General features: G+C 38.9%; 1 protein-coding gene across 2 annotated transcripts in view; it reads left to right on the top strand.

The window, feature by feature from the left end:
- Positions 1–27018, top strand: part of LOC110949534 (glucosidase 2 subunit beta-like) — a 155506-nt gene that overhangs the window by 33612 nt on the left and 94876 nt on the right. For both annotated transcript variants that reach the window (XM_022191649.2, XM_022191648.2), the window contains exons 9-10: positions 16054–16140; positions 26825–26876. In XM_022191649.2, the coding sequence (XP_022047341.1) occupies positions 16054–16140; positions 26825–26876 (139 nt within the window). The remainder of the gene's footprint in view (positions 1–16053; positions 16141–26824; positions 26877–27018) is intronic.

Raw genomic sequence — 27018 nt, 5'->3', positions numbered from 1 at the left:
TCACTGTACATTAAGTTTCAGACTGTACTTGTGATTATTTTCACAGTTTCCTGGCAGTTAATAGGTTAAATATTTACCTTAAAAATCCCTAAAGGGATACATTGATGGCATCATCGACCAAAATTGAAAGAAAAGAGGAATGGAGAACAAAAAAAACTTACCAACCAGAGACTCGTTCATCAGCTTTTAATCAGTAAAAATGTTCACAGTACCAATTTTAATTGTCCCCTGGGGACAAATTAAGATTTCTGAATTTTCATAAATTAGCAACAAGTTAAAGTAGATTATCGAGCAAAAAAGCAAAATAATTGAGTGGGTTTACCTGCTGGAATGCAGAAATTTGGACATTTTCTCCATTTTACATCACTGTGAAGTTGAATTTTTACTGTTCTCAGACTTTTAATACCTAAAAGGACACATTGATGGCACCATCGACCAAAATTCTAGGAAAAGATGAATGGAAAACAAAAAAAATGACCATGTAGAGACTCATTCATCAGTTTTTATTCAGTAAAAATGTTCACAGTACCAATTTTCATCAATTAATAAGGATTTAAAGTAGATTATTGAGCAAAAAAACAAAAAAATGAGTGAGTTTAGATGCTTGAACGCAGGAATTTGGACATTTTCTCCCTTTTACGTCACTGTACTTTGAATTATGACTGTTTTCTGATATTTATTAGGTTAAATATTTACCTAAATAATCCCTAAGAGGACACACTGATGGTACCATCGACCAAAACTGAAAGAAACGAAAAATGGAAAACAAAAAAAGACCATGTAGAGACTTGTTCATCAGTTTTTAGTCAGTCAAATTAGTCACAGTACTGATTTTCATAAATTAACGAAAATTTAATGTAGATTAAAAAGCAAAGAATTGAACAAGTTTAGCTGCAGGATTTCAGACATTGTCTCCATTTTACATCACTGTAAGTTGAGTTTTTCCACAATTTTTTTGACATTTAATAGGTTAAACCTTGACCTCAGTAATCCCTGAAAGGACAGACAGACGGCACAATTGACGAAGAACTGAAGGAAAAGATGGATGAAAAGACAAAAATCCCTCCCTGTGCATCAGACAGTTTCCAGAAACCTTCCGTGTGCTGTTGATCCGACATTATTCTGTCGTCGTGGCGACTCGGCAACATCCCACAGAGCCCAGAGCTGACCCGCCGTGACTTTTACCTTCACCGTCTTGGCAGCGACGCTCGACTCTCTTGATGTTCACAAACATCCAGAAAAACAAGCGGCCGAGGTCGGAGTCTCGGCTCTTCACACCATCTGCTGGAGCTGGTTGACATTTGGCCCTCGCCAAAACTGAAATCTCACTTCAGAGGGGCCTCGGCATGTTTGCATTCTGTTTCGGGGTTGTTAGAGGGCAGATCTCACCTTTGCTTTAATCCGCAGTGAGGGTGCGACATGTTCAAGGAGCCAGGGACGGCGATGCAGAATAAATGGGTGCAATTTACAGTGTAATTGAGTTGCATGAAAACAGCTTAGAAATCATAATAGATGCGCGTTTACTCAACCGAAAACACATGAATATGAAGGATGCAGGCAGGAGTTCCAGCTCATCTTCCTCGCTGGAGTCTCGGCTGCCTCCAGAAGGGGGCAGCAGGCCTCTTGAGTTGAATCTGAGCTAATGGAAAGTCACATTCACAGGTCATTTAATCTCTTTGTTTTGTCATGGGCTGGGCCTCTGGTGCTGTCTTTTTTTTTTTTCCTTCTGCCACGATCCCAGAGAATTCTCATTCGCCTCCAAGAATTTCCTGTTTCGTGCACTCGTACGGCGGTTTCATAAGCTTGCAGTGATTCCAGGATTAAACGTGTGTGTTCTGAGGAGGCTTTTTCCCCCTCTTTTCTTGCTGTTTAACTTTCTGAAATGCCTTGTTTTGGCAGCGGTGTGTGCGCTCGCGTCACTGAGAATAACCCAGAAGTTTAATATCTGCAGACCTAAGCTGTACTTAGGATTCCGGTGTTACCGACTGTATGGATGTAGGCCGTGATGTTACTTTACAGTGTGTGCGCAGGCTTACTGATGCACGCTGTGTTTGCCGGCGGATAAGTTCGACTGTAAACACCGGACAGGTTTTGCATTTCTGTATTCCGACAAGATTATCACCTCGTGTTAGACGCCTGCTGCAGGATGGAAGAAATGGAAAAAAATGGAAAAAGGGGGCACCTTTCTAACAACAGCTAAAATCTCACATTCTTTTGCTTCCAGGCTAGAGTGCCTTAAAGTTATATCATGCTGATGTAGCTGCTAAAAATGTAGAGAATGGGGAGGTGTTTTTGTATTTGTTTTACTTCTCTGGCCTCTTCCTGCACCTCTAATCTCTTTGTTATGTAATCGCCAAAGACTGGATTCGCTCAAGGTTGTCCGGATGGTCCAGGTAATGGAAGCAGTGGGAGGTCAGAGGGAAGCAGCAAAGTGAAGTGGCATCATTTTGTGCAGCTCCAACAAGTCCTGACATATCAAGAGCTGCCTCATCTTAGCTCAATGTAGCTCTTTTCTGAAATAATTTAGCTTTTTCTCCAACAAACCAGTCAGATTTTTAAGAATGACACACCTCTGTTTGTACCACTTTTGACTTTTGTGTCTTGCAAAGCGAGCTCAAAGCAGTCGTGTGTGTGTGTGTGTGTGTGTGTGTGTACTCATCAGCTTTAACCACTTGACAAATACTATTGATGTCACGACTGCAGCTCTTTAAAACAGGGAACACACTGTGTGATGAGCAGCGTTTCCTCCTGGACGATCCATGTTAGCTCTGCTTCCCAGGTGAACGCATCGATCACCAATCGAAATTTAAGGCTGTTTGAACAGCAAGATCTCAGGAAGTATTAAAGATGAAGACCTGAAATTTTCACTGTTATTTATCAACATGTCAGGGATTAAGAATCTGCCGTATTCTACAAGTAGATCAAGTAATGGATGAGTTGAAAATAGAAAAAAGATTGAAGTCGACTTGAAAAATTCCATCTTTGGGCTCATGTTAGCTAAAACATTTATAATGCAGAAATCAACTAGTGGTATTTTCAGAAGCACATGTAGCTGCATGAGGATACTTTTAATATGAAATACTTGATCACAAGAAATGAAAAATAAAAGTTGTTTTCTTTTAATTTTTTATAATTGATTCAGCAACTATGTAGAAGTTGCAGCCTTAAAAGCAAACGCATTGGTGGATAGTCTGATCCAACCATTTCAAAATGGTTCTCCAAATATGTCTAAGAAAAGAAATATCCACAATTTATGTGTTTAAAATTTCAGGCAAAGCAGAAATTACCACAAGATCTTTCACACTGCAGCTGTAAACAGTTTAAAGCAGGATTAAATGATTTTCAACTGTCAGTACTGTTTTACATTGAGCACTTGCCAGCAGGTTTGAAAATAATTTTGTCTTTTACAAAATGACCAAAATCCCATCATGTGCTCAAGCCAGAAAGTGTAAACATTGTCAGATTTTCAACTTTCCAACGGTTCTTGAACTGCTCGCATGTGACTCGCTATGCCGAATCTCAGCTTAAATTTGTGATATTTCATCAGAATCAAATTGTCAAAAATAAATAGTTTTCTGTTCTTTATTGGATTTTGTAAAAAAAAAAAAAGTGCTGTGCTCTTTGATTGTGAAGCACGTAATAACTCAGCTGTGACCAACGGTCTCATGACAAAACTTCCAACTTTTCTGCTGAGCTGCAGGTAGTGTTTTTACAGTGTGCTACAGAACCAACTTAGTTATTGAAAGCTTCTCTAGCAAGAAGTCATCAACTGCCACTAAGGTCTTTGTCATGGTGCCCGTTGCTAGCTAAACCCCTTCAATGCTCTGTGCTTACTAACACAGACCGACTCCTCAGTTCACTACAGTGTTAAACACAAAAGGACAGCAATCTTCCACCTCAATAAACCATAAGAGGGCCCATCTGGTGGTGATACTAGGTACTGCATGTCCTTTGTCTTCTGCTTTTATCGATTAAAATGTTTTTAACTGGTTAAATTATTCACGAAAATTCATAAACATACAGTTGATAACATCTTTAGTGCCTAAATATAACTATAAATCAGTATCCTCACTGTTACGATCCAACCTCTAGGGTTTGGCTGGATGCAACACAAAAAAAAACCAGATGTTATTGGTTGAGGTGAAGAGATTTTTTGCTTAGTGGGGAACGGAACATAAACGTGATCACAATGAACACAAAACTGGTGAGGGTTGCTAAATCAAAGAACCGAATAAAACCAAATGAAGGCTAACAGAGTTTGTAAACTATCTAAGCCCAAAACAAAGAAACTAAACTCCCTACCCAAACATAAGTACAACAGCAACACCCACCACCAGTAACAGAAACTAATACAAAGTGTGCAAGCTGGAGGATGGCCCAATCAGGGAGGTCGGAGGGCGGGGAGAACCGGATTGCGGTGCAGGTCGTCAGCTCTGGTGTCATCAGCTGAAATGGCTGGCAGCTGGGGTTCCAGAGACTCTGGAACAAGCACAGCTGAACCCACACATGTAATTTTCCCCCACACAAAGGCCCAACAGGACATCACCCCAGAAACCAAACGGCACAACAATACTGGTGGCATTAGCACTCACAGCGAGGACATAAAATCTCTTTCATTTTTGCTATTTAATAAACTTTTAGCACAAAACCAACAGCCCAGCTGAACCTAAAGAAAAAGGAGCCGCCATACTGACAAATATGTTGTGATGACAGTAATCCAATACAGTGGGAGTGGCAGACTTCTAACAACGATAAAAAAAAGGTACATTGGAATTCCATCTACTAGTTTTTGCAGAAAAAGGACAGAATATGAATTGTATTGGGTTTAAATGTATAAAAATCTAAGATATTATGAGGTCAAAAGAAAATCTGTGTTCAAAGTTTGAAATCTGTTTTGACTTTGCCCAGTCTCTGTCTTATAGAAATAACAGGATAATCATTGTGTGTTGCTGCAGCCAGCACAAACTGTTATAAACCTACATTTTACATATATCATTTAAAATGCTCGTCTCCAATGAAAGTATAGACAAAAAGTTGCTCCCAAATTTGAAAACTATTGATTATCAATGCAAATGTATGCCAAATCCATGTAAAATCATCCCATATACCAAAAGTTACATCTACTTATGTGTGATTATATTATCACAGTGCATTTCCAGTATATTACCAGCTGCTTTTTTTTCCTGTTTTATTCCTTTGCAGTATATGTATCTTATCGATAATAAAACCTAAACAGCACAGTTGAGTGTTTTTATAAATGTCCAGTCCCATCAAATATCCTCTGACCTTAGACAGACCAGTGGCTTGTGGAAGAACATCTTGCCGAAGAACCTCATATCCTTTTGCGGGGAATTGTTGACGTGTTTCCATGGTTACCCCGCCGCACAGCACATAAGACAATAATGAAAGCTCTAAAAGGCCGCGGGGGCACGAGAATAGTGCACGTCCATAACGTTTCAGCTGTTGCGGCACTTGTAGGAGTTATACAACCTGACGTTCACCCTGAGAATGTTTCTTCCTCCCACCTCCCCACCCCCTCCATCATCATCTCGGGGCTTTTGAAAACCGGCAAAGATTGGGCTTGCTAGCAAAGGGATGACACACGGAATGACAAAACTCCTGTGTCTGTCTGTCAGGCTTGGTCTTTATCCGACTGACATTTGCTGGCTCAGGCTCATCCAAGCTCTGGAGAAGCCAGGGATAAGAGTCAGACACAGATGGCTTTTTCCCTTTGCAATTCTGTCTCGCACAAGATTCAGAAGGGGGGAAGGAAGAAAAAATTGTTTCCAAATCTTCATCCTGTTTTTACAGACTCTCAGAAATATAATTTCCTCTACAGAAGTGCAAGAAACCGGAGAGCCTTCGCGCAATTTTCTGACATGTTTCCGTGCTTCTGAGCTGACCCAGCCTATTGGTGATTATAGGACTCGAGCGGAGACGTTTCTTGTCCTCTGAGTAAGTCAAAAGAACAATGCTAAACTGCCTCGTGCCATTTAAAACTGATGAGCCAAAGCCAGCATGAAGGAGGAGAGGGGAGGTGTAGGTGTTAAATTGATTGGCGAGAGAAAAAAGCATCTGCTTTGCAATAGCTTAACAGTTGCCTCAGAAGGACGCCTGCTATTGTTTCCAAACAAGAATACCCACTTCTGTGTGCCGAGGAGTGTCGCCTTCAGAAGAAATGTGTGAGAGGGATAGAAATTGTTGCATAAGAAACATTTAGAGACATCTTTTTTTTTTTTTACAGCTTTCCAGGACCTTGATCTATTTTCTTTTTTTTCCGCCGTTGCTGCCTTTTCTGTTCTCCAGGCAGTTCAGAGTTAATATGTGGGCAGAGAACAAAAGGCAGGGGATACAGGATTGGAGTCAGCAGCTGATCCAATGACAGCAAGAGGCGAGAGGGTCCCAGGTGTAGTCATGACTCAAGTAGCACTCTGAGATGGGGGAGGGTTGTGATTGAGGGGGGCAAAGAGCAAAAACACAGGAACCACGGGGGCAGCATGGGAGCCGGTGACAAACTGCCGGTTGTGTGCAAACTCCCTGACAGCAGGAAAAGCAAAGAGACAGGACACCTGACCCCTCTGACCTTCACCCAAAGTAAGATGGGACTCAGATTTCTGCTGCTGAACAACAGTGGCATGAGCGTGCAACTTTCTTACCTCTGCAGAGATATTTCAGGTAACGCTTTGTCGAAATGTAGTGCAGCAAATACTTAATAAGACGCCATATATATTGATATACGAAATATACTAGTTATTTAAGGAAACACAAACAAATCAGTGCAGAGAACATCTATAAAAAGATGTTTGAGACATGGTAGGTCTGTAATATGGATGCAAATTTTAAACAACTTCCATAACCAATAGCTAGAGCCCATTAACTATCACAGAAGTCTCTGTCATGGTGCCTGTTGCTAGCTAAAGCCCTCTGCTTGCCAACATGGAACTGCCGAGTCCGAATCAAGATGCCACAGTATTCAACCGCAAGAAGCTTAATCTGGTGGATAGACCAGGTACTAATGCTAATGTAGGTAGGTGGGCCAGTCTGAAACCTTAATTCTAGACAGATTTAATCGCTTCTTTATCACTCTTGATGTATGTTCAGGGTCATTGTCTTGCTGAAATGCCCAGTTGCATTCAAGGTCCACCTTTCTGACTAATGATTTTAGGTTTTTCTGAGGAATTTGGATTTAATCTCACTTCTTCATTATTCCATTTACTTTGTGTAAAGCACTAGTTCCAGTGGCAGCAAAATAACAGCCCCAGAGCATGATACTGCCGCCATCATGCTTGATAGTAGGTTTGGTGTTCCTGAGGTTAAAGGCTTCTACTTCTCTCCTCCAAATTTCTGGTCTTTGTAGCCATATAGCTCAATTTTTGTTTCATCTGACCACAGAACTTTCCTCCAGAAGGCCTTTTCTTTGTCCATGTGATCAGCAGCAAACTTGAGTTGAACTCCAAGGTATAATTTCTGGATAAATCACTCCCTTTTTGCCTGGCAGCCGCTCAACTCAAGGCAATTTAAAAAAGTAAGAACGAAGGAACCTGATTTAACAGTCTAAAATTGAACACATACCTTTTAAAATATCCATAATTTCTGATAAATAAAAAGGCAAATCATGGTTGGTTGAGCAGAAGGGCCCTGATTATTTGAGATGGAATAACACGTATGAAACCCTAGAAGTCTCAGTCTGTATTTCTGAGTCGTCGGTACTCTGCGGTTTTAAGGTGGAAATGCCCAACCATGATGTAGACTGCTTGTTTTTGCTCATGATTTGTCCAGCATATGAAGAAAACACAATTTTTACCAAGATTAAAAAACTTGATCTACACTTGAGGGGGTCTTTAAGATGACGTGTCTTCTATAAACTGTGCAGGACAGCAATATAAATCTTCTGTCGATCTGTTTTGGCCTCTTGCACAAAAAACTCGTGTTTGTCAGTGAACAGTTCCACTGCAGTGATGAGGCAGACTGTAGTTTGGAGTTGTATGTCAGCCAGATTGATTATAAGATACCTACAAGCGGCAAGTTTTAATTAGCTTGCTGATTACATCAAGTATAATTCAATGTAGGTAATGGAAGTGGTGGTAACTGGACAAGGATAGATATTAACAGATAGACATTTATAAGGTTTTATCTGCTTTTTAGCTGAAGTCTGTTGATGGAAAAGGTGGAATTTTCTTCAAATTTAATCTAAATTTAAACTATCTCAATCGTCCAGGGATATATATTGTACACGATGAAGACTTTGGAAAAACCAGTTTGTGGTCAAATAATTAACACAGTTCTCTGTCAGTCCTTGTTTACCAAACTTGGTAGATTTTAAAGCCTGTCTGAAATGTGCACTGCATACAAATCTCCCTTTAGTTTCTGTTTATTGTAGAAAATTCAACTAAATGGCAGCCTCTTTCTGTAGTATTCCACGCAGAGCTCATCGCTATTCTTCCGCCATTCTTTCAAGTCTAACTAGCTAATTAATGAAGCTGTCAATCACACAACGCACGCGACGGCAAGGGAAGAGCAAAATTCCATAATTTTCCTCCCCTTTTCCTCCTGAGAATTAACCTTAATAATAACTATTTCAGCTCTGTCTCTCAGAAATGCTAATAACACCAATTTGTTTTCGCGATGACATTGTGGTGGAAGAAGTGGCTGCTGCTTCAATTATGTTCCCTGGCAACATCTCCTTCCACAGTCACATTTACAGTTTGAATGGATGCTGTGGTGGTTGTAGATCTGGGTTGGAAAACTGTGGACTAGAAACTGGGCAGACTGGAAAGATGGTAGCTTTGATTGAGGGTTCATGGACTTAACATGTTGCATCTCCAATTGGACTTTGTAGTAAACCACTCTTTTCCAAAACATTATGAAGTTCTGTGAGTTATCTGAATATCAGTTCTTCCATCTTAAATTGAATGTTTTAGAAGCTTAATGCTACCTGGATTGAAATTCATACTGGTATATAAACACTGACTAAATGTTTGAATTGAATTTGGTAGCAAAATGCCAGGAAACAGGCTTCAGTCTCTCTTCTCTGAACATAATTCAGTGTGAGGGTCATAGAAGTAAAAATAACTTGACTCAGGTTAGGGAAAGACAATAATTTTATATCAAGGACGAAGAAATCAGTTTAATAATATTATTTGTGATAAGCAGCTAATAGGAAATAACAAAAGCTGCAATTTAGGATGTGATACAAAGAAAAGCTTTGTTCATTTGCAAAAACAAAAGACAAGGAAAAAAGGCCTCCACTAAGTCAGATAACAACATTGACAATTTAGAAAAGAAGCAGCATTTTTATTATCATTATTATTATTGTTACTTTAGTTGTTTTATTCAAAACAGTCACAACTTCAGTGCTAACTGTTCTATGTTAGAATAATAAGTGAACACATGCTGGAAACAAATCATATCTTAAATTTTTGTCCTGGCATTAGGAATGTAGAGCAGTTAATATTTTGACGTTATACCGTGTATCTGAGCCCCATCATGTTTAAATCTATAACAGAGTCCATTTTGAACTGAAGACTGACTTATAAAAGCAAAACAATTAAATATGCAATATTCAGCAAAATATGGCAATTAGATATTTTAATTGTTGCATGTACAGCCATGAAGCAAAGTTTACATATGCTTGTAAAGACCATGTATATCAGTAGGGCTGCACCCGAATATCGAAATATCCGAATATTCGGTCGTGACGGTGGCATCCGAATAATAACTTTGAGATTCGAATAACACAGATTTAGTCGAACTGCACTAATTCTGTCACGAAGAATCAAAGATACATCCAGAAGTGTGTGGATGGAAACCAAAAGCACCTAGCTGAGGTGAAAACAGCCAAAAGACATTTAACCAAATACTAGCAATTTTGTATCTTTTATTCTCGTAGGCTTTGTCATATTTTGCAAAAGGCCTGTATTACACCTTTCAAAGAACCAAAATGCATAATTATTTTTTTGTGACAAAGATGCATGTGTTCCATTCATTCCATCACAGGATTTGAAGATTTATAGGAGTCACTGGAAACTCAAGACTGCCATAATACGTGTGGTCTTTACACGTGTATGCAAGCTTTTGTTTAAGACTGTAGATGGCAACATTTGGCTCCACTGCATGAACTAAAATTTCTCACTATGTATTCCCAACTTCTATGACTTTAATCATTTCTTTGCTATAAATACACCACCCTCCATCCTTGCTTGTACTCAGTGCTGCGGATTAGTTACATATGGGGATGTAAGTAGTCTCCTTGCACTGCTTTGAATCTTCGTTGCTACATGTTTTACAGCGAAGGGTTAAACTAAAGACCTGGACCGACTCGTATGTTCTCACGCTTGTGTAATCCTGGTCTCCTGTGCTCTGTTATAAAGTGCTTTTCTGCGTGTACCGGATGCAGCTGTGTGCACTTAAATCAGCGTCACTATTGTTGTCACACTGACTGCCTGCCTTCTTTCGCTTTTCTCACGCACTCCCCTCACTGCCTCTACAGAGTGACATTTATTAATTAAATATGGTGTACTGCCGCAGGATGTGCTTCCCTTTCCACTATCTCCAGACACTAATAATTACGTTGGCATTTAGCTCCGTGATAAGCCGACCCTATGGCCTTTATGAAATGTTCCCCAGGCCCAGATACTGGGCAAAATATAGACTGATGCCACGCTACATATCGATCTATCCGCCTGTCGTCCTGCTTTTTATCTTAAGAAAAGAGGCAGTGTTCATTAGTGCGATTAAAGAATCCAACAACAACACCTGATTTTTTACATCATTAAAGGATAAAATCGAGCTTTGCTGGAAATGCGCCCGGTGTAATTCTGTACATGGGTGGGCTGACAAGTTAGCGCAGATGAATAAATGCCATCACCCACAGGAACCACTGATTTATGGAACATACTTTTCTGCAGCTCTAAAGTTGGAAGGCTTCTTTTCTTATGGTGCTATGTAGATTTCATACCTAAAAATCTGCCTTTTTGAGTTATGAAAACCTCTAATTGAATTATATTCAGCCAACAAACTACAATGTGATGGGGAATTGGCATTTAGTCTTCAATGAAATGTGTTTATTTTAAATATCTGTCTGAATCATCTGACATTTTTCATTTCTACGTTAGAAATGTATTAGGAACTTGAAATCTTAAACTCAAGGTGAAGAAAACTAGGTTTCCAAGTCAATTCTATGATGCTATATTAAGTTGATGCAACTTAAAATGTTTTTTGTAAGTCAGTAAATTAGATTATTTTTTGTGCAAGCCTGTATTTAGTTAGGTGGTGGGAGTAGGTCCATTGAATTGCCTTTAAGAGTGTAAAACTCCCTTTCTCAGTTTAATTTTTGGTCAATAAAGTCTCAGCAAATACAGAATAATGCAAGTTCAAAGAGCCCATGGAGAGGTAGCTTGTTTTTGTTGAACCAATAGTTCAACGCATAAAGCAATTCAATTTCTATCCAGAAATAGGGATGTTAAGGATTGGCTGATCGTTAGAATTTAAGAGATTAAAAAAGAGACAATTCAGTAAGAAGATGAAGGTGATGCATGCCAGAAAGAAACTTGTACAATAGCTGTAGTACCTGGTTGTATCACCAGGAGGAGCCACTTTCTGTTCAGTGGAAAAGAAAGACTGCAGCTTTTCGAGGTTTAGCTAACAAAGGGCCACCAAGACAAAGCCTTCTGTGATGGTTAATGCTTTCCTTCCAAGGAGCACATACCGGGGAACCTTTTGAGTAAGTTAGGACATGTCGAAAAGTGAAAAAAGGGATATTTTTGGAAAGTTAGTTGTGAAAGTGAGAACATTTTTCCTACTTTGTTTGCAAATTTAGGAAGGCTGGAAAGTGAGGACAGGTTTAGAAACTGTTGACAAAAACTTTTGGCAGCCACTTTCAGACATTTTTACTATACCTTTTGTAAAGTTTTGACATGATGGAAAATTATGACATTTCCCAGAAGTTTACAAAGGTTTTAGTAATTTAGAATATGCTGAAAGAGAACAGTTTAGGAAAATGTCGATATTCCTAAAAATGAAAGCATTTTGTTAAGTATACATGCTGAGAATTTTTGTAACGTGACATTTTTGCAAAGTACTGTGAAACTGCTGACATTTTCAGTAACTGAAAAACTAGACAAAAATAAGACATCTGTGCAAAATGAGGACAGCTTCGTATTGTGAACATTTTATGAATAGAGCAGTTTAGAAAATGCTCTTACTGTTTAATATACTAGTGACCAGAGGAGGCTGTCACTCAGATCACGTTCACTTCATCTCTGCAAGTAGAGAGCATTGTGGGAATTTAGATTGCAACAGGCACCATGACAGTGATTTCTGTGGTGATTAATGATGTCTGACTAAAGCTCAACTTCTTAAGATTAGCTAGTGTCTGCTAAAGCTACTGTCAACAAGCTAGTTTTGACCAATGAGTTGTCTCCATGGTTCATTAAAAGCTCAGTCAGCAAAAGGAGTCCACTGTGCTAGAAGCTTTTAACGCTGTTATCGACTAACTGATTATTGATTATCAGTGCTGACTATTCGCATCTGTGCTTAGAAAAGTAAGTAAACCAGGAAAAAATGAAATGAGACAAAATAAATGCATAGGGCAGTTTAGGCGTTTTGACGTTTTCTTGCTGTATTTCATTACTGACTAGTCTGTTTTATCGTTGATTAATCTGTGAATCGATTAATTGTGTCACCACGTTGCATTTTTAGTCTCGATAATGAAAACAAACCTCACAGATTCCCTTTACAGAGCTAAAGCTAAGAGAAACGGATTGAGACACCTGTTATTGCATGAAATATTTATCTGTCAAACATGTTTTTCATTCATTTCCTGAGTCTCAAAACACTGAATCATATCGTGACTCCAAGCCACATATTGTCCTCAAAATCTAGATACAAGCTGCAGTTTGAATAAGCGAAGAAGTGACAGGAATAAACAGTAAAATGCAGCTTCATCAGTGTTCCTCTATAAGATTCTGCCTCAGTCGATGCAAGCGAATAACTTCACAAAGATGCAATCACTCAAGGTTCACCGGAATAATCTGTGATCACCAAATTAAACCGGAGACTTCAGTCTTTCCACTCCTGGAATTACCAGGTTTCCGTGAAATCCATCTTCAGATTGGACCACGGGACTCTTGGGGGAGTTTGCACCTTCACCCTTCAGTATCGGCTGAGATGACCAGTGTTCTGGACACCTGGGGAAATCTACTTCTATTCTGTTGCTCCTCATCTGTCAAAGAGTCTAAAAGAGGATCACTAGCGAGCTCCTTTCTAGCTGCAGCACCTCTTTATTAGTCGCTCGACTCCAATGAAAGATAGAAAGCACAAATGAAGCTGCAGCCTTATCGCATATTTCTGCTCATGCATGTGTACATCCAGTATGCACACACATGCCTTATGTACTAATACTGCGTGGGAGTGGTAATATTTTCAGTTGTGTGGGTTCATGGTAATAGATGTCTCATCTTTTTGTTTGTGCTGTTTCTACATATTTGCAAGGTGATACATTTCATAACTCTGACTAGAAAAACCCAATATTCTCCTGCCAGGTAGATATAAGTGGTATTTGTAGAACTGTGCTTCTGGGACCAGCAGGATCTATCAAATAACACAGCGCAGTATGTAACCGTGTTATTTGATCTTTTCTCTCTTGTAAGGCAATATCTTTGCATACTGTTTTATCAGCCCCAGTGTTAGCTTGACTGTATGAGGTGCAGAACTGTCGGTGAATTTTCACTTCACCAGTGGAGGCTCTTAGAAATTGCAGTTTAAGGATTATTTTTGTTGCTATGTAACGAGTTTAGCGCAATATCTCGACTTTTGTAGAGGAACAGAAAGTCCTTAAGAGCTTAAAGCTTTAACATGTAGTGAAATTATTTTCTTACTTACTGCATGCTCTAATTTGCTTTTTTTTTTTAAATTGACAATAATTTTAACAGATCCACAAGATGCACCTACACTACCAAAATTTCACAAGTGTTTTCTAATCATCAATCAGCCTTTCAACACCATTAGCTAACACAATGTAGCGTTAGCACCAGCCCGATCCGGGTTGTTAGCACACAGGAGTGATGGTTGCTGGAAATGTTCCTCTGTATGCCTACGGAGATATTCCATTAAAAATCAGCCGTTTCCAGCTAGAACAGTCGTTTACCACATTTACATTATCTAGACTGGATTTCTGATTCATTTAATGTCATCTTCATTGGGGAAAAAAATGCTTTTCTTTCAAAAATTAGGACATTTCTAACTCTTGAACGGTTGTGTATGTAGACAAGTGATGATTATCTGTTTGTTGTGACAGATGTGATAAAACAACCCATAATATTACCTTTATTAATGCAAATATAAAAAGTGGGAAATAAAACTATCGCTAGTTTTTAGATTTAAAGTTTTTTTTTGTTTATTTCACTGTAGTAAACGTGTACATATTATCAGCTGATGATTTAACTCATAATAATTGATTTTTCGTTAATAACGCTGCTGACTATTGGCTAAGAAAATTCTTAAAAAACTAATCAGAAGAGTAAATAAACCATTAAATATTAAAATAGTGCAAACATAAAATGTTTGATTTATGATTTATTTCTTTCAAAATGATTATTATTGTTTCCTAAAAAAAAAGAAAATCTGGCAGCAAGAGTGCCAGAAAACAGTTAAAAACTAAAAATCTATCAAACAGACCTCTGTACTGTTTGTATTTGAAATTTCAGCTATATATCTGTTTAAGTCCACTAAGTCTTCCATCAGCCCAGCCAGCACTGCAACATTTACACTTTGAAATGAGGTCTAAATCTGGAAAAAAAAAAAAAACAAGTATTTTAATTGATCATAAGAGATTGACAGCAACTATTTCACTGCAGTTTTCCCTCACTTCCTTTAACAGGCTCAATGTTCTGTACAAAGAGATGCATCAGCAGCAACAAAAAGTAAAATTCTTCATAACAAACAGTGAACTTTAGCCTCAAACAAAACCTCCCATTCAGCTCATTTCCTCTGAAACAAACACACTTCAGTTTGGCTTTGAAAAGACCACCTAAGCACAAAAGAACTCGATGCCATTCACGTCCGAGGTGATTCACAGCAACCTGCCTTCCAGTCTGCACGTCCAGATCCAAAGTCGTGTTTATTAGCTTAGCTTAATTGTGCATAGTATCGAAAGGTCAGCGCCTGCTGTGATACATCGCTGCCAAAATGGCTTCCAGGGGACACTGTTTCAGATGAATAAACACTGAAAGCTGCACCAGCCTCCACCCCTCCATCACCATCCTTTACCTCCCAATGCGCAGCAGCAGCAGCAGCAGCAGCAGCAGCAGCAGCATCGCATTTGGCTTTTTTCAGGCCTTTGCACAAGGTCCTGTGACTGATGGGCATCCACTGGTATGCACCGCCTCGCTGACTTCCATTTCAGCTGGCAAAAAAGGCAGCAGATTAATTCGCTTGTCAGTTTTTTCCTCCTCTTTTCCCCTTTCTTCCCCACTGCAGGAGTTTATTGAGATAGGAGGACTGATGCGTTTGTCCTCCAGTGAATTAAAACATGCAGCGTATATCTGTATAACCGCAGCCTTGCTTCGTGATGAATGGTATTTGACTTCTATAAGCAGTAAACTTCTTCCGTTTGGCTGTAAAAAGTGATTTAATGAGCGAGTGACTTGAATAGATGAGCAGATATGGCAGCGGGGATTATTGGGAGGTGAGCTGAATGGGAGATGGATGAGGTGCAGTTTATTATCAGTTATGTAATGCACTTTTTATAAAGCTGGTACCTGTGGGGCCGGCGGGAGCTCGACAATAGATGGTGAGCCTGTGTGCATCCTTAGATATGTGTCAGGATGCATACATGCCTTGAACGAGATGTGTACAGTTGTGGTGCACTTCTTGTATTAAGAATTTGCAATAGAAGTGAAAAAGCCTCATATGTTGAGTGCCTGTACAGATGCATCTCTGGGCTAATGTTTGATTCATGTGCTGCGTTTGCATAATAAATGTCTTTTTGTGTTATTTGTCAATGAATCTTTCTTTATTTTCTCCTTATAAAAAAGCGTTTTTGACTCTCCTCAGGGTTTGTTGGGAGGAGGCCATCAAATCGACCTCACCAAGTTCCGACGAACACTCTGGGATGTCCTAACAAGAGGAGACAGTGTCAAGGTAAGATCCATCAAGCCTCATTTCCAACATCCAACACTCTGTTTCTTTGGTTTTTCCCATTTATTCTAGCCAACTTTGTTCTTCAGTGTCACTTTCATTCATTTACTCCTAGGATTTGTGCTTGGCTACACGAGAAATTACTGAAATCCATTGATTTCAGGTATTGTTGGGTATTGTTTGTGTTTCAGTTTCAATTCTGCGTATCGAGTGTATCTATGAACTATGGTTCCTACAATAGTAATGTAATTTACTGCATTCTAGTAGAACAGTCATGTTCATCTGCATTCAAGTCTTTCTGCTTTAAACACAATCGTATGATTTCCAGATTTTATTGACGTACTTTTGCTTTCAGTAGCATTCTCAATGCAGAACTTTAATGCTTTTTTTTTACTTACATAGCATAGTGGTTAATGAAAATTATTGTTTTGTTGTCAGAGTAAAGTTTCTGTTAATCGAATGCTACTAGAGCGCCTGATATTTTTCACAAGTGAAACTCACCAAGGATCAGTGTTGCTAGTAGAAACTCTAAGCTAGATAATGTAACCGATTTGATTTTGTGTTATTGTGACATGCAGCTACACATGGTTCAGAAAATATCAAGAGTTCGCTTTTGCATTGTTCATTTTTTTTGTTTATATGGGCTCAAAGATAGGACTTTTCGTGACAATCTCAATTTTTTCATATTTAAGGTCATAGATCTACTTGCCCAATATTACAGATTCTGAATCGGTGACATGATGAGAGATAACAGAAACAAATTAGGCCTTTATCTTTCATAGTTCCTGAGATATTGTTGTTAAAACAGCCTCGAATTTCAATGTGTGAGAAAAATGTTCTACAGCTGGGTTGACTGGCAATTTTTCTACAAATACCTTGTAAAGTATTTGCTCTATCATAGTGAAATTTCACAGTTACCATGCTAAATATCAGTATATGATGTTGAAAAAAATCAAACAAATCAGAGATAGTTGAGGCGATGACTTCAGATGTAGCAACCCATTAGCAAATATTAGCATGCTAACACTTGTACCTGAGATGCTAACATCATTCTGTAAAGTCTTACAGGATTAAAATCTCCTGTTTATTCCTGTCCCGTTGAACTTTATTGCACCTGGATGTAACTAGATCCTCTTAGAGTCTCTCTGACTTTCAGTTTCCCATATTTTAGTGAATCTCTGCAGATGTTGACTAAGCCAGTTTGGACTCTTTCCATCCCTTCAAAGGTCACTGTCAAGACGGCTTCCACTTGGTAAATGGTGGGAATTTGCATGCCAAAGTTCACCAAAGTTGCAGGACAAAGCAAATTTACTCTGCTTCTTCAAGTAAATCCAGTGATTGTGCTGATTTGACAGGAAGTTGCTGACTAAATATATGGTGCATTTCCATTAATCCTTTCCTTTCAAAAACCTATACAACTTCCTAACAGTGACTGCATAGGAAAACAAAGCGTTGGTATCTCCACTGACTGTGTGCAATAACCTCTGAGAACAATGTCGAGACAGGAGAAAACCTTTGAGATAAGCGTAAAATGAGGAAAAATCGTGTTCCTTTAACTGAAATATGCAAAGCCTTGATTACTTCAGGGTTGTAAATGTAGCTGTCACAACGCAAATGACCTCATAACACCCTCCTTTTTTTTCCCTGAGCCTGTAAACTGCTAGCATATTTCTCAGTGAGCACAGGTTTATAAACCACATGTTTTCATCTGACAGCTAAAGCCTTAAAAGAAAATGTCCGCTGCTCTTCATCTCCTGAACCGAGGACGTGGAAAGTACCAGATAGCATCCTTTCATTTCCGCTCTTCCAGATAAAAAGATGAGAGGACCAAAGTGAGGCCTATCGCTGGGCAGCAGTGATTGAGTCCCTTCGCTAAGCCAAAGCGAGAATCTGCTCAAATAACCCGCTCCGCCGATAAGAAGCTAGTCATTTCCATAGACAAAAAAACATTGAGGTTCAGATTAGATTTCACCATCCGCCTGCCTTATCTCAGTGTTGCTCCATCATAGACTGTGAATTATAAGGAAAACTCCTGTCCCCCGTCCTTTCATGAAAACACCATTGAAATACATACGAACTCAAAATGGAGTCACTGGTATTGTTAGCTGTTGGGTGTGAACTTTTTTAGAATCGCCAAAAACTGCCTTTTATTTGACTATTTCAGGATTATTGAAGAAGTTCACAGCCAGATTCTGCTGCTGACACAATCAGAGTTAGGTATTATTTAAAAATTTGCTATTATTACGACAATGAGTGACGTAAAGTTTCAGAACTAACAGCACTTTGTTACCTTAGTTGTGAAGTCTAACGATTGCGCTGATAGTTTAAACCAGAAAATATCTGAATTAAAAACATCCTGAGGAATCAGATGAAGCTTTTTTCATTCTGCACTGTAAAACTTCAAATTTATGGTATACAAGTACAGGACACGAACATATTTGTCTAAATTATGCAGAAATACTAGTTGGAACAACTTAATTCTTTTATGACGAATCAACTTAAAAATTTGTCATTATGCCACATTATACCAGGCATTAAATAAGCGGTAATTATTTAATTTAATTTTATGCTGGGACAGCACACAATAAACAGTAATTGCTCTAGCAGCTGAGTTAGCTAGGAGTTAGTTTACATCTATTATATTAAAAATACTTTTGTTTGAAGAAGAAAAGCTAATTCTGCTAACTTTCTGTAGTTTGTTGGTTGAACATATTTTCATTAGAAGATGTCTTAACTCAAATATTGTTTAGAATCAAGCAAAACCATCTAAAAAAATAAAAACTGAAATAATATCACAGTTTGTGGTACACAAAAGCTTTTACTTGTGTTTCAATGCTATGGATGTTAGTTGCTATTTTCGCTAAAATGCTCAGTTCAATTCTATTTAGCACTGGCCTTCTAGTTTTCTTGAGATGTCCAAATTAAAACTCCAGATCAGGGAAAAGGTGTAATAAAAGGATTAAGACCGTTCTGACCTTTTCATGCAGAAACAAAGAGACTGGACTGAATTAGCCGTCAACTGTAGCTGCAGCGGCTAATGGCTGGTTTCATTCCACGCTGCCACGCTAACGTCACAACATAATGCACATCCTGGCAACGGACACAAACACAAAGATCACGACGACACTAATGAATTATCAAACCTCTTTTGCAGCCTAATCAGCAGCTAATTATTCACCTCTTTCTCTAATTTCAATAGGGCTAATATTACTGTGTCACAGGGAAGCTGCTGGACGAAATAACATTCAAGCAGATGGGGACATTTGATTTATTTTGTTTTTATGTATACTTGTTTCTTTACATCTTATTTTGATGTACTATTCCAATTTTTTGTTATTTTGGACAAGTTTAAAGTTATGTAGTAATAATTTTGAGTTATTTTGGACAAATTTTAAGTCACTTGGGACCTATTTTGAGTGGTTATAGACAAGATTTAAGTAATTTAGAAGAAATATTGAGTTGTTTTGGACAAGGTTTAGGCCATTTTGGACCGAATTTGAGTTCTTTTGGACATGTTTTATGTTGTTTTGTACAAATCTTGACTTATTTTGGACATGTTTCATGTCATTTATCATGGACTTTGAGTTATTCTGGACAAATTTGAAGTCATTTATAACAAACTTGGAGTTATTTTGGACAAGGTTTATGTCATTTAAGACTAACTTTGAGTTATTTTGGACATATTTCAATTCCCTTCCGCCAAATTTAAGATTAAAACAGGAACATTTTTGGTGTCTTCCAGCAGGACCCCTGCGAGCAAAAAATGGGGGGAAAAAAAAGTCAAATTAATTTACATATTAACTATATTTATTTAAAAACAAGAAGTCTTTTCAGTGATATAATTGTAATTTACATGAAAAGTTGGTTACTGTATAATAGATTACAGTACAAGGGTTTGACTTTCTCCATTCTCTAGATTTCTGAGTGTGAATGAACACATCCATAATTTTCTTATCAGCACAAAAGGCAGTCAGATTGGCACGCTCACTGTTGAAAGTTGGTGGTATTTGCAAATAGATATCATTGGTTTAGAATGGCAGTAAATACACAGCGGTGAAGTTTAAATGTGAAAGTGCGTCCCAGTGAATTCACGGCCTGTAATTTACCCACAATAACAACGTCGACTGTACGTGTTTTGACAATATGCTACGTTCCCATCAGACGTCAACAATGAAAATACAGAACTGTCTTCAGCAGCAGCGTGGTTTGGATATGTCAAGCAGAATTAGAGTATTTTTGGGATGGGGGGGCTTTGAGGTGCATTTGTGTGAACATTTAATGGACCCCTGCTGGTGTCCCTGCTGTAAAGAGGCCTAAGCAAACCTGACATCCAGAGCATTTAGGGGACTCTCCATCCGTCTCCCCCTCTTCTCTTACCACTCTCTTTTTAGGCAAAGACAACTTTAGTGAATATTTCATGGGGTATATTGCCTCAGTTTCAGCGTGTCGAGCTCAGAAAGTGGCACGCGATGACGCCTGACAGGCCCATATGTTGTCGTCCGCTAGGCGACAGTCTTTCTTTTTGGTCTGACGTTGCTTTCAGCCTCCTTTTCCTTCTGTCACAGACTACAGGCCCTTCAGCAGAGCTGCTCATCATTTAGCTGCTTCTTTAAATCTTAGTCCGACTGCACAACTTCTGCTGATCCATCTGATACTAGTGGCTAAAATGCCAACATACGGATACAAATCTGCTTTTTTTTCACAGGCTGCAGCATTTATAGCACTACATTATGCAATTAACTGCTTCTAAGCTCAAACAGAAACTTATCTGAGCTGCTTTTGCCAACTTTTGTGTTTGTATGAATTATTGTATGAATCAACAAGAAGATGTTTGTTTGTTTTTTAAAAAAGGAATTATCTTTTTTTTTAAAAACTAAAAAGTTTATGCACTTATTTGGTTTTCTGTTTTCTAACAGTTACCACAAAGTTTACTTAAGAATAATTAAAGATTGAATAAGGTAATAATTTTGATATGATTTTGCAGATTTCCCCAGTTTAACGATAACACAAAAGTGTTCAATTGCATTTTTACCATAACAAAACTCTAAATACTATCCTTATCAAAAATGTTATTTTTATCAATAATAATGTATTCTTTTACAATGTTTGACCATAAAATTACACATTTTTACTGTATTTAAACAAAGAAAATCTATATTGAGGGATATTTGTCATTATTTTCACTGTATTCCACCATTTTTGAAATGTTTTTTCTACTGGCGTCCTTGGACTAGTTTGGGGCATTTTTGACAAGGCTGAGGTGATTGAGGGTAAATTTTACGTTATTGTGGACAAATTTAAGTCCATATCATACACAATTAAGAAAAAAATCCAGTACTATTACAAATAGTATATTTATTTCAAGTATGAAATTAAAATTCTTCAGTTTGGTCAGCTAAAAATGTCATTAACAGTTATTTGCTGTTATTTTCACCAGTTCTGCCGTTCTTGTGGTCTTTTTTTTTGCACTGTAACACTAAATGTTTTCAAAGTCTTGTATGCTGCTTAAACAAGCTAAAGCCTCTACTTTTACTAACATCTAAAAAATGCAGCGTTCATTCACAGCAGCCGTTTAACTGTACTGTGCCATTCACAGCTGTTTTTCCATCTAGAGACACAACTCGTACAGTAAAAGATGCAGAATGTACAGCTGAAGTTACAGTTTTCATCCTTCTCAGCTTCAAAAGTAATGCAGAAATAAAGTACGGTTACATATAAAACAGACAGAATAAGATTCTATTAGTGCCATTAAAATGAATCAAAAGATGGACTCGTTATGACTCACTCCGTCGATCCTCCTCGCTGTGAGCTGGAGATACAGAAGAGGGAAGCGCCGGCAGCCATTTATGGGATTGGAAAAGGAGAAACCACTCAGGGCGTCTTTGTCCTCTGTTTGAACAGTGCTGCAGAGGTTTGAGGGGAGAAGAAGGAAACCGGGGGATAAGAAGGAAGAAGTTTCTCGCAGCTGCCCAGCCTGAGGCCGAAAATATGTGGCGCTTTTTCCTCACCAGCCATCCGTCATTATTTTACCTCTGGCAGAGGCTCCATGCCGACTCTCAGATGCCACCACGCACAATGTCTGAGCTGCCTTGATCTGCTCTTAAACGCTGCCAGCATCAGATCCTCAATCATGGCCGAGTTAAACAGAATGGATGGAGGGACGGACCTTTGTTACGTTGGTGAAACAGTGCAGTTGTCATTAAACTGAGCTGCATGCTTAACAAAATGTTCATTAAGCCATAAGTTTCTTTCATTTGATTCTGAAGCATCAAGGAGTGGTCATATCAGCATTTAAAACTGCAGCATTTTGTACTGAAATCAGTTTATATCGCTTGTTGAGCCAAACTAAATGTGATCTGCAGTGTTGATCACCACTACCATAGACTATTGATTTATCATCAGTTCCAAGGCAGATGTTCAGATGTGATGCTGCATGCCCAGTTTTGCTAACTGTCAATTTGGAATCATTTGGAAATGGAAGTTGTTTTTCTGTAAACTTTATTTGCCAGATACTCCTCTTGTTTTTGGAATAGCAACAAAAACAACCTATTTTACTGGTAACTTTATGAGGACTGATCCTGCTAAATCTTGAATTCCACATGCAGGATCCACATCGATCTCCCAAAAGCTACACTTTGTACAGGTTTCCTCAAATACTGCAGTCTACTTCAGTTTGCATTAGCTAGTGTTGTGACGAGTTCTGGAAACGTCGTGCTGCTGCCGCATTTACCATTAAACTCAGCAGAGATACAAGTTTTGTCATAAAACTCTTCAACCTTCACATATACCCTAAATGTGACTTTGGTGCAGCTGAAGCCTGTGTGTTAAATTTCTCTAACAGCTTTCCTTTAAATTACCAGAAGAGCTGTTGGACGTTTATGCACTCTGAGTTGTGGCTCGGCAGTCTGTGCAATCTGTCGTATTGGTCTCGGTGGCAGCAACATATCAATCAAAACTAAGGTGAAACTTGGACGATCCATCCATCACTACGCTTCTCCTTAGCCTGAGCAGCTATAACCGAGGCTTTTTTATTTATTTCTGACGAGAAATGTCTGAGTTTATAAACCGGGAGGATGAATATTAAGCAGCAAACATTTGCTGTAAGACCGTTTTACCACACAGATGCAAGAAAACACACACTTGAACAGACAAAAAAGCATGTGTCACATTAAATATTGAGAAAATTTCTGTAAAATGTGACACACGCACCAGGCGAGCATGCTGCTGTGGGAATTCAATACAACACACACATAGAGAAGAAGGAGGCTGTGTCTCTCCTACTTGGCTGTCATGAATATAGGTCTGCCAAACTGAGCAACAACAACAAAACATTAAAAAAAACACACACACTGGAAGCATTACATAAGTTTGGATTCTCTGTGATTTGAACCTTAAGTCATTGGTGCACAGGCGGCTGTTTAAATTGCATCAGTTCCTCTGATGTAAATGCATATAGCCTTCAACTCCCTTAGAGCTTTTAGTCATTTATTTTGATTAGGGCTGTATTTATAAGATAAGTCTCTTAAGTAAGTCGCCTGGGAAGCCGGGTTGGCGAGGATGGCGGTGGGGGAACAAAATGAAGTCTGTTTGATGATTATAAATTCAGAAATGTCTGCTTGTCAATTAATTAGCCGCTTCCTGGGTATGTGTGCCCCTCTTTTCATTTACCGGGCCTCGGCTCTCGGTGGACAAATACCCGCGGTGCAGCTATTGTATGTCTAAGCAGCTACACGAGTCTGAGGCAGCTGAGGGGAAACGGAGAATAAAGATCCTTCAAAGGCAGACAGTTTTCAAGAGAGAGCCTCTGTTTTCTTGTGCCGGCTGATTTCTGAGAGCAGCGTATTTGGCTGCTTGAAGGGGTTTACTCTGCCAGTGTCTCGTTTCTCTCAGACACAAACAAGAACTGGAGAGAAAAGGTAGACTGAGAGGACGGCGCTTGAAGTGATGCTTCCATTATTTCTGCCTCTCGTAGTGCAACAATACACGCAGGAGGCTCTGTCTTGTTGGGGCTATTGTGGCCAGGCAGGCCTTCACTATTGCCAAGAGGAGGCTTTAGTTATTTGTGACTCCACGGTGAATCTGTGTGTTTTTTTAAATAGTTGACTAAAAACAGTGTTAAAAATAACATATTTCACGTCAGAAATGGAGGAAGAGTCAAGCAAATGGATATATTCCTAGCTTTTATGTCAGATTAGACATCTACAGTTTAACAATAGCTTGTTACTCCACCAAGGAACATGTTTGTCTGTCTGTTTGCAACATTACTCAAAAACGGACCAATGGATTTGGATGAAATTGTCAGGAAAGGTCAGAAATGACACAAGAATCAACTGATTAGATTCAGGCGTTTTAGTTGGGAGACATTAAATGCCATAGAAGTCTTTGTCATGGGGCCCCTTTGCTAGCTAAATCCCTGCAATGCTCTCTATTTACCAGCAAGAATTGCCAGTAAGGGAGTCCTCCACTTACATCAGAGGGTTAGGGTTAGGAATCGATCCATAGGCATAGAAATTCCTATGGATCGACATAAGTCAGTTTTCGCCGTAAGCTGGAACTCCAGCCAAAATGCAAACAAAGCCGTTACGTGCGTCACAATATCGATCAGTTCTTCGGGAAAGTCACGTTCCGAGCATTTATTATCTAATTTCACTTCCATGGAGATGACTTTCCTTTTTTCGAAGCACTGCCATCAGAAGAGTCTGACACTTGGGAGCCATAATGAAGGGCAAAAAGTTAGCAAATGTAGCACAGTCCAAGATGGTATGCAACCGGTGATTGTAAACAAGACTGCCTCATAGCGTTGCGTTACGACAGATTTGTCCCCTCCACTCTCCAACTAATTCCACGTAACCAGTTCTGACATAACGACAAAACGCCATAGGTCGAGGACGTCATAAACCGAGGAACCACTGTAGCCTGAGTGACCACCTGCTCAAACTCATACGATATTAAACATTAAGATGCTCCCCTGGTGGTACAAGCAGGTGCTACAGCTAACCTTCTTTGTTTTCTGCCTTCTGCCTAATTTTAATTGGTTAGATTGGTTAGAATTGCAACTGAACAATCAATGGGGGATCACTGGCACTCTTTCTTTTTGATTTTTTAATTCTTCTCACTTGCTGTATAAAGAAATGTAAATGTATTGTTTTGGTACATTGGTTACAAGTAAATTGCAAATATTTGTTGAGGACCACTGCATTATGTTTTTCTATCAATGTAAAGACAAACTGTAGCTGATTAACATTTCTTTCTGAAGATATCTGCCACCACCTTTTGGCAATTGACGCAGTTCAACAACATTTTTTTCTTTGCAATAAGTACATTTAGTTTATTTTCCCATTTGTGTGTCCACAGACTTTCACAATGCAGTACAATATACTATTATACTATTGTTCCTGAGGTAAATTTGTTTATATTTCTCATATATTGCACATTGCACATTAGCCCTACTTGCGTCTAAATCCTTGAAAAGAGCGGTGGATCATTTTTTCTTAGCATTATTTCTTTAGTAAATGTTTATTTTTGTAGCTCTAGATTGATTTATGATGTAGTCTTTTTCGTTTCATAAACAAGGTCACTGTAACCTGGATGGTAGAAAGAATAACTCGAAAAAAAACACAGAATTCAAAATTAATCCCCCTTGCAGATGTCTAACCTGAGCTCACAAAACTTCACGAAGAAAGCATTTTTGTGCTGTTTCTTTAAAACGTTTGTCAGACAGAGAAAATCAGTGACATGTTTTCTTTAAGGTTTATTTTTCATTATTTTTCTTAGTTTTTTTGCATGACAATTCTCACATTTGTATTCAGTCCAATCTGTCAAAAAAAAGGAAAAAAAAAAATCCCAAACTGCAAATACTGCATGAGATGTCACAGTGATCTTAGGCAGGTTTTTGTTCTCCTCTGAGGTTGGTGAGTCACATTGCATTTGGCGACGCCTCTCACTTTGCACAGTTGAGTTTACAGACTGGGTTCCAGTGAAGGGAAAAAAGAGAAATGACAGCATGCAGCATGTCATCAAATCAGACCCATATTTCCTCTGTCCCATATGTGGGAATCTTGTCACATTCAGTCCTCCTCGGCGTCATGACTGCCACAGAAAGAACGCAAATTTTGCACCATGTTTTATTGTTCTCTTCATACCGAATGCCTACAAGCATCAGCAGCAGAATGTAACACGATTGAACGCACTTTTTTCTAACCTCAGGTAGCTTCCCAGCAATTAAACATCAATATTTTGATATCAGCAGTAGCGTGTTTGGTGATTATCAACCCCTCAAACCTTCCACTGTGTGAGGATCCGGAATATGGCGTCTTTAAAACAAATTAAAGACCTCAAATTGTTTTGGCTTTGTCGGCTTTTCCCCTGCGGCCCGAAACAGAACAGTAGCATCCAGGCATGTTGTCTTTCATCATTAAACTGTCTCTCAAAGGCTCCTGGGAGCGTCGGAGAGCGCGGAAAGGAGCCTTGTATTTCTGAAACATCAAGTGTCTCCGGTGTCTGCAGGGAGGTGCATATTAGAGTCATGGTCTTGAGCTGAGATGATCTTTTAAAATCGTTTTCTCACGTACACGCTCTGCTATGTTGCTGCTTTATACATTATAATGCAGGTGATGCCCAAGGTCTTTAAGCGCACAGATCTCTGACCTTGTTTTCTCTCCGTCTCTGCTTCCATTATGTCTTGTAGATCAAAGACACACCAGGCAGTGATGATCCTCACTTAGAGGCAGCTGACAAAGGTAAGTTATGAAACCTCGCCACTGTCCTCGCAACTCTCTTTTCTTAGTCACGACAAGATCTGGGCACATTATGAGGCTGTAAAATCAAATTCATCTCTTGATTGTGTCGCAAATTTGCTTTCAGTCGAGCGGTTTGGGTGTT

This window comes from Acanthochromis polyacanthus, chromosome 23, assembly GCF_021347895.1.
Source record: "Acanthochromis polyacanthus isolate Apoly-LR-REF ecotype Palm Island chromosome 23, KAUST_Apoly_ChrSc, whole genome shotgun sequence".
Classification (NCBI taxonomy): Eukaryota; Metazoa; Chordata; class Actinopteri; family Pomacentridae; genus Acanthochromis; species Acanthochromis polyacanthus.
Note: the sequence above shows the minus strand (reverse complement) of the source record. Positions and strands in the feature narration are given on the sequence as shown.